General features: G+C 29.3%; 2 protein-coding genes and 1 long non-coding RNA gene across 5 annotated transcripts; 1 reads left to right on the forward strand and 2 right to left on the reverse strand.

Moving 5' to 3' along the window:
* Positions 1-393: 393 nt before the first annotated feature.
* LOC112679418 (acyl-CoA Delta(11) desaturase-like) lies at positions 394-6805 on the reverse strand. 3 transcript variants are annotated; one of them, XM_025549213.1, is made up of 6 exons: positions 6395-6805; positions 4024-4222; positions 3802-3932; positions 1210-1415; positions 962-1147; positions 394-852 (listed from the first exon to the last, which is right to left on the reverse strand). In XM_025549213.1, exons 2-6 carry the CDS (start codon positions 4205-4207, stop codon positions 534-536), a joined length of 1026 nt encoding a protein of 341 aa, XP_025404998.1. In that variant the 5' UTR covers positions 4208-4222; positions 6395-6805; the 3' UTR covers positions 394-533. The 3 variants fall into 3 exon arrangements, with proteins under 3 accessions (XP_025404998.1, XP_025405000.1, XP_025404999.1); XM_025549215.1 differs by lacking the exon at positions 6395-6805 and adding an exon at positions 5903-5990; XM_025549214.1 differs by lacking the exon at positions 6395-6805 and adding an exon at positions 5451-5889.
* LOC112679421 lies at positions 5939-12222 on the forward strand. Its single transcript, XR_003148212.1, has 2 exons — positions 5939-6023; positions 11764-12222. It is a non-coding gene; the product is annotated as an uncharacterized LOC112679421 (long non-coding RNA).
* LOC112679420 (protein GVQW3-like) lies at positions 6958-8574 on the reverse strand. Its single transcript, XM_025549216.1, has one exon. The coding sequence runs from the start codon at positions 8148-8150 to the stop codon at positions 7782-7784; it is 369 nt and encodes a 122-aa protein (XP_025405001.1). The 5' UTR covers positions 8151-8574; the 3' UTR covers positions 6958-7781.
* Positions 12223-16200: the final 3978 nt, after the last annotated feature.

Here is a 16200-nt window from a genome sequence, read left to right on the forward strand (position 1 = left end):
TGTTAATAAATAACTGATTTATAATTATGAATGAATAAAATTTTATTACTTACTAAAAATTCAATATTTAACTGTTGTCTCTATTGATGTGTATGGAGTTTAAGTTTAATGTTCATTCCTATTTGCATTATTGTATCTATAATCACAAGTTTTTAACTATAATAAAATACAATATATCAATATTAATGTATCAAATCAAACAAACAACACTACATTTATACATTTAAGATGGGCAATTATGTTTATGATGTACAAAACCATATAATTTTGTTATAAATTAAATTGTTATCAAAAAAATAAACAGACAATGAATACAAATACTGAGAAACAAAATAAGACAATGATAACCACATAATGAAATTATATGACTAGTAATTCAAATAAACGTCATGATGATTATATACAAATAAACTTTAATTATGGTAAACATTAAACATAATATATACAACATAATACACACAATGGCACTCGGAATGCAGTTAATTTATACTTAATTTGAATTTAATAATACATGATTTGGTTTATAGTGATATTTATCCTTGTTTATTAATAATTGTGGCTGCTTCACGGTCTGACAGTGATAAGTCCTTGTCATCCCAGCCCCATGGTAGTTCTTTATCCTCAGCGCCAGTGCGTTCCATACGCTTGCGTAAGGTATCTGCTGACACAGTTTTCAAATCATATGCCCATCCAATTTTAGCGAAGAAATCAATGAATGCAGTTGTTATGTTGAGTCTATAATCACCCAATTCTGCTGCCTTGTAATCCCATGGAAATACATGATGATAGTTGTGCCAACCCTCTCCTAATGCTAACAAAGCTACAGTTATGTTTTCAGCTGGATTGATAAACCTAAAATAAATAAAGGATTGTGTATTATACTTCAAGCTCAACATTTAAACATCACATTTACTGATGTAACTAACACATATTTGACAAAAATAATAATGATTAACTTTACCTATCATAAGGTCTTCCGCCCCACATATGTGCAGCGCTATTAACTAACCAAGTGATGTTTAATGAAAAAGTGTACCGAAACATAGCAGCCACAAACCAAGAATTTGACCAGCTTTCGCCCCAACAATAAACAGGTATCAATGTAGGTATTATGAAACACAACATTGGCATCAGGAACTTGTAATACCTGCAATAATCAATTTGGTAATTATCTCTTGATTTCATTTGATTTTAAAGTATTAACATTACTTTTTTTGGAAAGCAACAATTGGATCAGCTAACAAATCTTTTACGTCGATACCACGTCCTTTATCCATTATGTCCGGGTGTTTTCGGCATAATAACCAACCAATGTGTGAGAAAAAAAATCCTCTGTTAGCATTGTGCGGGTCTGCATTTGTTTCGCTATACTTGTGATGGAGTCTATGGTCCCGGGACCATTCAAACACATGATTCTATAATTGTAATAAATAATTAAAAATAAGTCACAAGTATATTTAAGAATTATATACATAATTATAAATTAATAACTACTAATAAATTTAGAAACAATGGTTATAACAATAATTAAGTTAAACGATGATAAAATATAATGTATTCTAAAAAAGGAACCATTATAAAGCAAAACCATAACAATTTAGTAAAATAATGCAACTGAGGTTAACTATATTATTTAAATATTATTTCAATTTTCTAACTACGAAATTGTTTTGGTACGTAAAATTAACTAAAAAAATAAAAAAAATTATTATTATTATTTTTGCTGATATTTCTAAGTTTTATTTTAACATAATAAATTTGGTGCATTTTAAACATAAATAAAATAATGCATTCAATGTAATGAAGATTTTTTTCATTATTTAAAAGTTTCAAAGATAAAATAAAAATTACATAAAATAGCATTAATTAAAGACAAATTGAAGTTAAAAAAAACAGACTAACTGGATAGTAAACATATGAACAATCAAATCTAACCAGCAATAATTGTAAATATAAATATAAGTAGAGTGTACTTTATAGTTTTTAAAACTATCAACATATGATGCAAAGATAAATAAAAATTAATAATGTTATTAAGTCAATTACATGTAAATTAAAATTAAATTACTGTAGTCAATTTAAATTAATTTTTATAGCAGTTTTAATTTCCTAAATTTTGTAAGATAAATAGATTTAAATGTATATTGACCATCTAAAATATATGATTTGAAATAATTCCACAAAATAATTAATTATTAATAACTAATAAATGTATGACATAATTGTTCAATTCTAAAAAATTAAATAAACATTTTTAAATCAATAAAAAAAATTGAAAGTAAATTTATATGATAAAAACTAATTTAGTTTAGTAGTATAATTCAATCCAGTGGTCCTGTTATTGAGACTTATTTTAATAAGAAAAAAAAAATTAAATAGTTAAAACATTGTTTAAAAGTTTACAGCCAAAAATGTTTACAAAACAACCAAAGAAAGCACCTAATAACATTTACATTTAATACAAATAATTAATCTATGATAGAAGCATAAGTTATTCACTTAAAATATTAATACTTCAAAAGCAATGAATATAAAAAATGTAATGTTAAAACAGAAACTAAAATTAATTAAGTTTTTATTATAAATTGTGTACATCAAATAAGTGAAAAATACAATGCAATATAACACGTTTTAAACGCGAGTAATTTAGAAGTTTAACTATTGGCTCTAATTCACTCATAATACTAAAAATGCTTAAGAGAACATACTTATTTTTTTTAATATTCCACATTCTGTCCCTACTTTGTTTAAGACAAGCACTTTCGACGACATAAAATACGTCTAAAATAAATTAATTAAATATTGAAAAAAATTGTTTCATTAATTTTTTTATTTTTATGGAATTTAAATAAATAATACAATATTTTTATTGAAAAATGAGACAGTTAAATAATTCATAATACAACATAGAAGGTATTTAAATTGAAACAAAGATAAGTGATTAATAATCAATTACTAAATTTAAATATCAGTTATCAATTTCATAACTAAATTAATAAGAAAATATACTAATTTATACACTAATGACAAAATTGACAGTTTTTTAAACAAATAAATGTTTAGTATCGAATTAAACTTAAACTAATAAATCAAGGTTAAACAAAATAAAGTAAGAATCTAATAATTTTAAATCAATAACATTAATTAATACAATTTGTTTAAAAATTGATTTTATTAAAAACATAGGTTGACTAATAAAGATAATAGAAAAATAACCTTACATTAAATTTGAAGCATTTAAAAGGTTAATAATTTTTAACCTCATTATTAATCAATCAAATCAATTTAATTAAAAAATAAATTAGTATCTTATTTAAATTAATCATTAAACCAATAATAAAAAATAAATGATAAACATTGTAAACATTTTTTTTTCATTTCAAATATGCTAATATTATTTTATCGAAATGTAAATACTCTAATATGAATAACTCAATTTATACGTATCCCAAACATCTTGGTTTTATTATTATTATTATTTATGGTTTTATTCAAAACTATAAATAAATACATAGAAATAAGTATTATTAAAATTAAATGAAAGTAAATATATAGAAGATTTATAATAAAATATGAATGATTTGAAACATTAAAAATAAATATTACTACCGTATAACAGACAATATTTTTAAAATTAAAATTAATTGTTCAATTAATTAAAATAACTTATTCAATAAAGAAGTATATAGTTTAAATCTTATAAACCTAAGTTATAGTGATATAAATTAAGAACTTATGAAATTTAATGAACAATTTAATGGCAATTTAATGACAATTAGTATTTAAATATAATTAAATTACCTGAAACGCAACTGTATTGCATATCATTAATATGACACGTAATGGCCACTTGGCTTTATATGATCGATGTGACCAGAGTCTATGAGCTCCAGCAGTAATGCCAATTAAAGATACTTGATACATAAAAATTGCTAAATTTAAAAAGACAAAATATTTGATTGAATAATTAATAATAATATTAGAATAATTGATCAAGAATATTAACTGGGTTGTTAAACATACCAAAAATAGTTGTTGCAATTTTAGCTGAGGTAAAAATTAGTAATGCACCATATAATGCAGCCAAATGGAGGTAAGCAAACAAAATAACATTGCGCCAAACAATTGCTTGATGTGTAGATTTATTATAAGATTGATTGAGAACTGTTGTTCCGCTGTGGTTAATTCCTGCAGATTTATCCATCATTTAATATTTTTGAAACTGAAAAAAATAATATGCCATATAAAATAAAACCTATAAATTATAAGACAACAAAATATTAGTATAATTCAAAACTTTCATGGACCCAAGTACTTTTAAAAAAACAAATTTAAGAAAAAAAAACCTATGTATTGATAAAAGCAAATGGATACTGTATTTTAAAAACATTTTCAACATCCTGTACTACTGAACTTTACACATCAACCATATTTGTGCATGATACTATTAAATAACAGAAACCAAACAACATCAAAGCGGCGGCTAAACGTTTTCGGACCTTCAGCTTACTCAACAATAAAAGTCTTTATAAGTTCCATTTTAATTAGCACAAATTAAATTTACATCTATAATAAGAATATTTTATTTTTAATCAGTAGTAGTTGTAAGACAAACAAGTTTTTTTAGATTAAATATTTTATATTCAGTAGCATAATAACAGTTATTTAATCAAAAAAACTGAGAATAATAATTCTTACAGGATAGCTTATTATAAAGGTAATCAGGAGGAATGGGTTTTTTTGCTTGAAATAGGTATCATGATACAAACTAAAAGAATAAGAAAATTAAATGTAAAATTAAATCATTTTTTTATAAATGTTCACAAAAATTAGAAACGTAATATTTTACACGCATTTATGGTATTAAAAAATACATAAATGTTTATCAAGAAAAAAAAAATTATGTTAATATTTGTGAACATTATTTGTTTTAAATGAGCACGGATTATCATAACTAATTTACGTGTACCGTATAAATTCATCAGCATAACACATGACATGTATCTATGATAAATAATTGAAACATATTTATTGCCGAACTGAGAAAATGTAAATAACATTCATGAATCGATATACCGCCTATATAGTTCCTATTATAAATTAATCGCATATTCACATCTGAACACCAGGCATCATAATATATATTAGGAACACAGAATACGAGAACATTAGAACGGAACAAACAATCATTTACGTAATGGATAAATTAATATTGGACCGATCGGCGCAGCGTTGGATGGAAAAATAAAATTGCGTTGATCGGCATACAACAACCAGACAAAGTATTAGTCCAACGAGAGGGTTATACGATTGCCGCCGACACGTTGGAAAGCACGAAAATTCAAAATGATGATTACTGTCGTCCGGTACTGTTCCTCGTTTACTATTAATAATTAACGTTAATAATATTAATCGTCGGATGTCCGAGCACACGGTAACTACATATGTACCTTCCTACTTCCTCCAAATTACAGACTGCCGTATGCGTGTAACACACACGTTCCGTAGTTTCGATTACGACAACAGCCGGTGGACGCGGCTAATGTATCGCTCGCGGAACTTGGACGGAGATCGGAAAAAGAATAAAAAAAAAAGAAGACAGTGCACGTTCGCGTAACAATTACTACAACGCGTTGAAGGGGATACCGGGGAGCCGTTACCCGAACACAGATGATGGCGCGCCGCCCTACTGCCCGATATCCCCCGGGCCCCGGACGATCCGTCGCGTTCGAGAAACATCAGACCAGAGCCAATACGCGTGCACGCGTCACGGCGTCGGGAAGCGCACGTGGACGGAACACCGACGACACGCGAGTTCTCTACGGCAACTCAACACGTCTAGCGTTTCGAAAAAAATGTCAGTCGAATTATTATTCATAATCGTATTGCAGTATTCACGTACTAACGAATGGCCACGATGAAATCCGACATTATTACGGAGGCCACCGTCGGGGGATGAAGAGAGGGAGTGTTCCACGGAGGGTGCGGCGAAAAAATCCGGATCGGCAGCGGTGTTACCACAGGTTAGGTAATATCTCATGCAATCATACACATGGATGATACAAAATAAAGTCCGTAGTGTGAATTATCGGTCCGATTTAGAAATGATAATGACGGAGGAAATCGTGTGAATTTAAAGATGTTTTTGGTGCGATCGTTCTCAACAATGATACGTGTCCAAGGTCGGTCGTCCGCGCTGCCAGTCAGAACACTTGTTGTATAGGTAATAACAATACGGTAGGATCACGTGTGCGTATCTCTGAACGATCGGCATCACCCGGAACGGGCGCTCACCGACCGCAATCACATATCGACATTGCACGCGCGCGATAAAACGGTACAATTTAATAAATAATCTGTAGTGCGATAACAATGTTAATTGTTCAATACGTACTCGATACCAGCCGCGGGCCTGGTTCACGACACGGCGAAAAACGTTTTCGGCACAGCGACTGTTGTAAATATTACATGTAGTTTTATTATAGGCCGATGACGAGTGCAGTTCCCGACGCGGCTGATTCGAATGACAAGGGGTAGGTAGGGGTAGTCGTCGACGACAATGTGAAACGTTTCAGGAGCAGTGTGGGCGGTGGCCAGGGAAAGATCGAGATCGAGATCTCGGGGCAGTGCTCGCACGGAGGAGACGCGCACGAACGGGTCGACGTCACGGAAACAAATGACGGTAAAGGCGGAGACGCGAAAACACGCGCGAGACGCGGCACAACGCAGCGCAGTGCGATGTCGCTTGCGACCGTTTACGATAATCGGGCGGCGCGGTGCCCCGACCTACGGCGACGGCAACGCGATCCCAGCGGAGTCACGCGCATCCCTACGATCCACCGGTACGCGATATTCGGAAACGCTCCTCTCGGAGGCGGCGCATTTGCAGGCGACCGTTTCGCCGCATGTGCTGCCGCTAGTAGCGGCCATACGAATTATTCGCGCCACCGGGTTCCGGTGGGAGGGGGAGGTGCACGCCGCTGCGTCCTATGTACTTGTGCGGCGCATACCCACACGTACTATACGAGGTGTGACAAAAAAGTAACGAGATTTTTCTAGTAAAATTATTTATTTTTAAAATTTTATAATTTAATGATTATCACCTTCAAAGTAACTACCTTCAGCATCTATACACAGCTGCATACGTCGCTGCCATTCTTGAAAACAATGTTGCCAATCGTTTTCAGTCAGCCCTTTTTAGAAGTTCTGCCGTTTTCATTTTTACTTCATCAACTGTTTGAAAATGGGTTCCTTTTAATGAACTTTTAATTTTTGGGAATAAGAAGAAGTCACAAGGAGCCAGGTCTGGCGAGTACGGTGGATGTTGCATTATAGAATTTTTTTTTTCAGTCAAAAAACGTTGAATTGAAAATGCACTGTGAGCTGGAGCATTGTCTTGGTGAAGAACCCAGCCATTCTTCCACAGATCTGGTCGTTTTTTTTCTAACTCGTTCTCTCAATTTAATTAATACCTCTTTATAATAATATTGGTTGACTGTCTGTCCACTAGGCACCCATTTAACAAAAATTATTTCCTTAATATCAAAAAAAATAATGAGCATTGCTTTGAATTTTGACTTGCTCATTCGTGCTTTCTTAATTCTTGGGGAAGTTGGTGTCTTCCAATGCATGGATTGCTTTTAAGTTTCAGGATCATATGTAAAAATCCACGTTTCGTCACACGTTATAATACTATTTAATAAAAATGGATCGTTTTTGATAATTTTTAAAGTATCTGAACAAATTTCTTTACGATTGAATTTTTGATCACCGTCAAATTTTTAGGGACCATTTTGGCACACTTTTTTCATGTTCAGATTTTCAACTAAAATTCTACGAATACTTTTTCTATCAATATTTATCATCTCTTCCACAGCTCTAACACTTAATCGACGATCTTGCCGAATAATTTGGTCGATTTTTTCAATGTTTTCCTTTGTTGAAGACGTGGTAGGACGTCCAGGACGATCATCGTCTTCAACGTCTTCTCTTCCACTGCAAAACCGTTTATACCATTCAAAAACACGAGCTCTGGATAAGCATTCTTCACCATAAACTTCATTTAACATTCGAAACGATTCCGTGGCAGTTTTTTTTAATTTTACAAGGAATTTAATGTTAACACGTTGTTCGATTTTTAAATCTAACATTTTTCGGCAGTATTGTCGAACTAGCACTAATCACAAGACTAATAACGTATGAAAAATGAACCAATTTTGTCAATACTTATAGTACTTTTAAATAAGCGCTTCCTTATCGTATTTCAATAATCGTTTTATGGATAACATTAATAGTTTATGTTATACATAGAAAGTCTCGTTACTTTTTTGTTACACCTCGTATAGAGATGGGATTAATCGTTCACCTAGGCGAACGATTCAGTCGTTCATCGTTCACTAAAATGAACTCTAGTTCAGAAAACTCGTTCATCGTATTGACATATTGTTCGATATTCTACAATGTCTGTGACGTATGTGTTACAGGCATTACGAAATATTATATAAATATATGTAATTACTATTGGGCGTCTCAAAAAGAGTTCCGTTCACCTGTACGGTCAAAGTACTTATGCACGTGTAGATATTAATAGGTATACTAATTTATTATTATATCTTACGGTTTTGATTTAAAAATACCGAAAACAAAATGCTTATTTTGTTTTATTTTATTAACTAATCTGAAATGTTTTTTTTATTTATTTATTTTTTTATTACCCTATATCTATGTATGTGTGTGTGTGTATAGTGTGCGATCACGGTATTAAAACGTCATTAAAAAAAATACGCTTACGTATACGTAACGTATCGACGAGTCACATGTCTATCATTCAATTGTATTATTGTACCAAAGCATAAACAACTATTTGAGAACATTTTCAAATTATTTACAGTTTTAAAAAATGATCGTTGACACTATTGTTTGTACTCTAGTGTACCTTGGTGTACTATTCTGACTGTTCTCGGTTTTAATTCTCCGTAACGTTGTCTGTTAAACCATTGATTTTATAATATACAGATAATCCATACGGCCGTTTATTTAGAAACACGAATAATAGTAAAGCAAAAATCCGATAGATTGCATAGCGGTATTTATAATCGAAAAAATAATATTATTCTCGATGGCCGACGGTGTTGGCATTTCTCAAATTAGATTATTATAAAACCGGTTCGGATAGACTATTTTGTTTGACGAAAAGAAATAATAAATAATGTTATTTAATCACCTATTACAATAATAATTATTATATTATTACTATGAAATATATTAAAACAAATCAATACGACAAGTATAAAAATAAGCATATAGCATTTATTTTATTAATAATATTATACACGAGATAAAATTTTTAACTTCATTAATTTCGACTGTTTTATTGTTATTGAATGATCTTTGCATTTCTTAAATATTTTACAAGTCAATAATTTGTCTAGAATGAAGAGTTTATGATCTGCACATTCTTCATTGTCATAGAGCCAATGTTTTATTAGGTTTCGACGTTTAAACCATGTCATAAATATTAATTTAATATTTTTTTTTATGTTGAACTTTATATTATAAAATCAATGGTTAAACTCAGAAATACACGAGTGAAACGTATTTCGTCATTCGTAATCTAATCGTTGTAATAACTTTACACAATAATAATGTAAAAAAAAATATTAATCTAAACATAACAGTAATATGACTAATACAATAAAACATTATCGGTGTGTACCTTAGGATAAAATTATTTTCGCGCAATCTATTATTTTTACCTACCTACAGATACTTAAAAAGTTTTAATACGAAGTTTATTTTTTTCAACGCATACGAATCAATATGTTGCGAGTTAGTATTCATAAGTTATGCCTTAGTTAATAAATCATAATCGAAAAATATCATTTGCATAGTTCATTTTTTATAATACGTAAATCAAATATTATACATTAATTAAATTATCATGTATTGTAATGTATGACGTACCTCATCAGTTATAACTTTTAAGTAAAAACCATCGATTCTTATCGACAAAAAAACATATTTATAATGAGAAATACTCGTGACTACCAAAACTCAGAATATTTATATACATACTACTCGTATATGAAGTATCTATTAAAAATGTGTCGGAACATTATTTTACAACTTTATGGTCCGCATGTGTTTTATTCAATTAGCAGCTTGAGTTGTATTTAAATAGTGTTTTTAATAATTCCGTATGTACATTTAAACATTATAAAATTATTACATCAACCAAATTTTAACTTTAATTTTAAAATATTTATTTAATTATATTTTGTTTAAGTACCTACAATTGACGTTAAATTTTTTTATAAAATATTATATACAGATTAATAAACAGTTAAATGGCAAAATAAATACAGAAGTATTTAAAACCTGTTTTAACTCGATATCGACGTTTTTTTTACCGTTTTAATACGAGTACATGGTTTAAAGAAATTATACTATATTGTGATAATAAATGTCTTCTTCGGTTCACATATATACAAAAATAAATATAATACCACTATTGTTAACAATTTAAGACGTACAAAAAAAAAAAAACATACTTTGTAGTTTGTGCCTTCTATATTATTTTAGTGGTTGTCACTAAGCTCAACGTTCTCCCTTTAAAAATAAATTCCCAACATAATGCAGGGTTATTTGTTGTGATTGATTTCATCATAGAAATCTGACTATACCATAAAAATAAAAATCTTAACCTATCTATTATAATATATTATATGCTTTCCTAATATATTACAATTAAGCTATTATAAGTAAACTAGGTACCTAACCTGTGTACATATTTCAGCTAGTAACTAATTATTATACAAAAAATTATTTCTGAAAATAATTATATACATAGAATTAAAAGAAAGAAAGCAACAAGAATTTGGCCAATGTTAAATTTCCATTTTTGAGTTTAGGGTTGTACAAACCTACCTTTTTATCTATAATATCTACTTTAAATCTACTTTTATAACCATTTATTTATTTTAACTTAAATAAACACCAAAATAATAATTAATGTTTTTTTGTGTTTATTATTTGATTGTAAATTACAACTACTTACATTTCATTATTGTTTACCTACTAAATAATATTACAATAAGAGTTCAAGAATCAATAAAGTATAAAACCAATGAAACCTTTAGCTGTTGAGTTATTTACCCTTTTTTTCATAAATATTATACTACTAACATACCCAAAGATACATTTTTGATGTTTAATGCAATTATAATGTATGTTATATCTAAATAAATAAACTGTTGACAAGTAGGATCTAATTGTTAGGTATAATTAGTGATGGGCAAATACCCGGTAAATATAATTTCAGGTAAATACCGGGTATTTACCGGGTATTTACTGGGCATTTACCGGGTATTTACTGGGTATTTACCGGGTATTTACTGGGTATTTACCCGATAAATTAGATAAATTTATTATAATTCTAAAACCAATTCATGAATTAAGATCTATCCTAATGGTTAGTAGTAGAATAAGTTGTAGCATTGATTATAGAATAGATCTATTCTATAATCAAAGGTTATAGTATCAGTTATATGATATCAACACCTATCAGTAGTAAAAATAGAAATATACAGTTTGATCAGATTAAAAAAAATTATTTACTCAAATTGTTGGTAGGTAAATAAACCCTAATTAAATAATTAGGTTAAATTAGGTTAATTCATAAAATGTAATAAATTATATAATATTTTTTATAAGTAATACCTATATGTATTTTATAATTTCTTTTTCGATTTTCTTATGTTTTAGAACATTATAGTTATCTGCTACAGATATAAGATTGAGATTAAGAAGATTGTAAGTCATGATTTTTCTGTATCAGCCAATCACACGGGCAACTTAAGGATTTGGATGTTTTTTATATACATTTTTTAGAAATCAAAATTTTTTAGAAATCAGAATTTAGAAGAACTATTTCCGAATGTTAGCATCGCTTTAAGAATATACTCCTGTATGGCGGTTACCAACTGTTCGGCAGAAAGATCGTTTTCGTGTCTTAAAAAAACTAAAACGTATTTAAGATCTACTATTGGTGAAAATCGGTTAAATAATTTGGCTCTCCTGTGCATTGAATCAGAATTAGTGTCGGCAATTAACTTTCAAGACCTAATCAATACATTCGCTAACCTCAAAAGCCGAACTAAAATAATTTAATGTTTGACTATTGTATACAATTTAAAATAATAAAAAATAATTTATCTCAAACAATCTATTTCTATATGTATTTTGTTTTTTTTTTAAAAAAAAGGTTGAAAATGAAACAGCGGCAAATGTCCTGCTTGTAGGCGGCAAATTGCTTAATCCGCCACTGCTGTGTATTATTGTAATATTTATTTAAACAGTAACTATAAGAATTAATAATAATTGACATTAAAGCATCAACTGTTTAATAATTTTCCATTAATGAAATTCTTGTACAATATTACTTAAAAAAAAAACTCAACAATAGTTCACATAAATTATTAATTACTTGAGGTTATTGACGCAGTATTTTTAGGATTATTGTGTCTTACAAAAGCAAAAGGTAATAGTTATAACAAGTTATACAAAAACTATATAATAGTGGTTTTCAATTTTATTGAGAACCGCTATTTTATTAAAAAAATATAAATAATACAAAAAAATTATTTTATTAACCTCCAAGTGTCACCAAGATTTTGAGCGACCCTTTTATTATGATAATATTAAAAAGTAATAATACTTTAATATGATTAATATAACGTTTTTATTGACAATCTTAAACTTTTATCAATTATAACTCTCAACAATGATTATCATAATGATATTTTCGAAAACACTTCACTAATTATTTTAAATATTGGCAACTCTAATTAGATTGTTGGCAACCTCTCGTTTGAGAATCACTGCTTAATATGAATGAAAAAAGTCATTGTTTGCATTGAGTGAGTCAAATAATCATAATTATTATTTTCTAATATTTTTTTTTTTTTGATTGTACTATATACTAAATTAACTTAAACATTTATTATAATAATAAATAATAGTAATAATTATTAAATTAGCAAGATGCTAATACAATAATGTAACGTTTAACGAGGGATTCCTCACTTTTTTTTTTTTTTAAAAGAGCAATCTGCATTACACAATTATAGCTTGACAATTACGAGTAAAATATAATAATTAAGATACAATTGAGTATTATTTTAAGTAAAATCAATAAAATCAATACAAAACAAACATACACATACATAATATAATATGTTTATGAAAGGTGAAAGCGTGATAAATATTGAGAGGTAAAATTAATTAACTCTATCGGTTTTAATAGTGAAGCAGAACATAATTTGGAGATAGTAAAGTGGATTACAGACACAATTTTAAAACTATAATTATATGATGTACATGTATATTATACAAGTGCGAAAACAAAAGATTAAATTAATTACGGGATCGAAGTGTTTAAAGATAAAAATTTATTTAGGACAGGCATTAAAAGTTATATTAATGACTTTTTAATTAATTGTATAACTGCTTACATTCATTGAGAAATTTAGAAATTATTCGATTGTCTGATAGTGTGACTAATAGCTGGTTAGTAAGGTGGTCCTTAGCTATATATGAAGAAATTTTTTTTAATATTTTTGATTTCTTACCCCCTTCATTTCATTACTATAAGAAAGTAATTCAGGTTAAATTTGGTCATGATTACTCATCCCTTTCACGTGTCACGAGAGGATTGAATAATAGTGAAAATGAAACTCTTGAATTAACATAATAACATTTTAGATACATTAAATTTTTTTATGTTAACCTGACTGTTACAATAAAACAGTCAATCCAATGAAATGTATGTTAATTAACTTTTTTTTAGGAAATCAAATTCTTTATCAATTGTATATAAAATATTTTGTCGTATCATCAACCATTATTTTAATATATTTAAATAACTGTAAAAAATCGTTTTTTTTATAAATAAAATATTCGATATTTTATCATTTTTCTTGGGAAATTATAGATTTATGAGAAATTGTATAAATTTATTTTTTATTAAAAATATAAATATCTATAAAATATGTTTTATACATTTTTAAGATAAATGCAATATTTTTTTGAATATAGTCAAAAAAATTATAAAACAACCATTTTTCACTAATATTCAATCCTCTTGTGGCACGTAAAAGAGGTGAGTAATCATGACCAAATTTAAGAAGAATTACTTCCTTATACTAATGAACAAAATGAGGGGGTAAGAAATCAAAAATTCGTAAGCTTGACTGAATCAAGAGAACCTGAGTAAAAAGAATCGATAGAATCCGTCTTGTTGTAATTGGTTTGTGAGTAGCAGAATCGATTTTCTTGAAAACTTGGTATCCTTTATAGCAGAGATGGGCAACTCAAAGTTAGAAGGCTAGATTAGGTAAAAACTTTGAAATATGGTGGACCATAATTATATATATATATATAGTAGTATATAGTAGGCCAAAGAAATAAAAAAAAAAAAATGATCATTAAAAATCACAATTTATTTTTACAACCAATAGAATAAAATAAGTACCTAATGCCATTGATTATTAATATTATATAAAAGTAGTATAATGGTATAATAATATAAATAATAGCTTTATAGGAAGCAGAGTGGGGTCCAGAACCTAGAGAGCATTTAGTTAGTAAGGACGATCTTTAGTGCGTTCCACAGACACGTGATCTTCAACTTCACTTAACGCAGCGTGGTGTATACCTGCAGAAATTATTTTTGTGTTCATAAGTTTGGCATCTGAAGTACATGGTTCCCTTTAAATTATTTCTTAATTGACACGACTCAGAGTAGTCTGAATCCTTAATTTAGCTTGCATAAACCCATTTTTAAAATGATGAAAATTCTTGTTTAATTATTAAAATAAAATTATCAACCACTTTGGTTAAATCATTTTATTGCTGAATATAAAGGTATTTTTTCTACACGTGGCTTGTTTTGTTAGTTTAGTTTTTTGCATATTTTTTTATTTTTTAGGGCATATTCCTACAAAATAAGAGCATATAGACATATTTTATAGTGCATATAAATCCAGGCCCTAGTCATTAGCGACCGAAAAATATAACTGGTCGGTCATTGGACACCATTAATGATAACCATAATGATAATTTACTACGTACACATATGTACGGATCGCATGCACGCATATTATTGCCTATACTGAACGCCTTTAAAACGGTCCGTTTTCAATGCCCTTATTCCGACAATAATACTATGGGGACTGGAACATAGTGGTATCTTTTTACGAGTAATGTTTAAGGATTTCGATAGTATTTGTATTTTTTAGCTGTGTCATTGTGTATAAAGTAAAAGAATATTAGTGTGAGTTTTCCGTTAATCGCGACCACCCACCTATCGTCCACATTACGAATTCCCGGAAATACGGTCTATGATGGAAATCGAAATAAATAATAGAAACGACAGAACATTAAAATAAAAACATCAAATATCAACATTTCTTAAAGTGCATCTTCGCTATAACGCACGCATGCCGAGCGGCGTACGATGTCGTTCGTGCGTTTGCAACGAACTAATTCATCAAAGGCATACGTTTTGGTGTTTGCGCCGGTTCGATCGCTTTTTTATGGAGACGCACACTTTTCGCCGCATTGCTTAAGTGGTTACAAGTATTTTAAGTAGTTCAAGTGTTTTCCGACACATCAGGACTTATGGTATCCTTTATTTGTCTAGGTTTATCCGCCAAGAACTTCATATCCTTGAAAACGAACCATTTTTATGCGTACATATCATCCTTACTAGCGCCTAAGCGGCGGGTGTCTTCTTTTCGTAGACGTTCACATCTGAATGATCCATTTTCTTTTTAACATTCGCAACATCGGTATTAATTTCGCCAGTGTGTCCTTCTGTGTTGAATCCCAAAGGATTGGCTTTCTCTGTATAATTTCATGAGATTTAGGGCCATATCGTCCGACCATTCCGTGTGATTCTCCGTTATTGGAAGAAAATGAATGAATCATCAAACATGAAACAACTACCCGTGACGATCGTATGCAGTTCACTAAGCGCAAGCGGCATGGTAAACGTATCGCGTCCAAACTATAAACAAATTTCCTTTGATGTACCGGCTCCAAAGTAAACCGGTCCGTACCCGTACGAACGATTTCGTTTACACAATCGATAAAAAATTACATCACCTTTTTTTGCCTTGCGAATCACAAAATATGAGTAAC

The sequence above is a fragment of the Sipha flava genome, unplaced genomic scaffold (assembly GCF_003268045.1).
Source record: "Sipha flava isolate LNK unplaced genomic scaffold, YSA_version1 134_pilon_pilon, whole genome shotgun sequence".
NCBI classification, from domain to species: domain Eukaryota; kingdom Metazoa; phylum Arthropoda; class Insecta; order Hemiptera; family Aphididae; genus Sipha; species Sipha flava.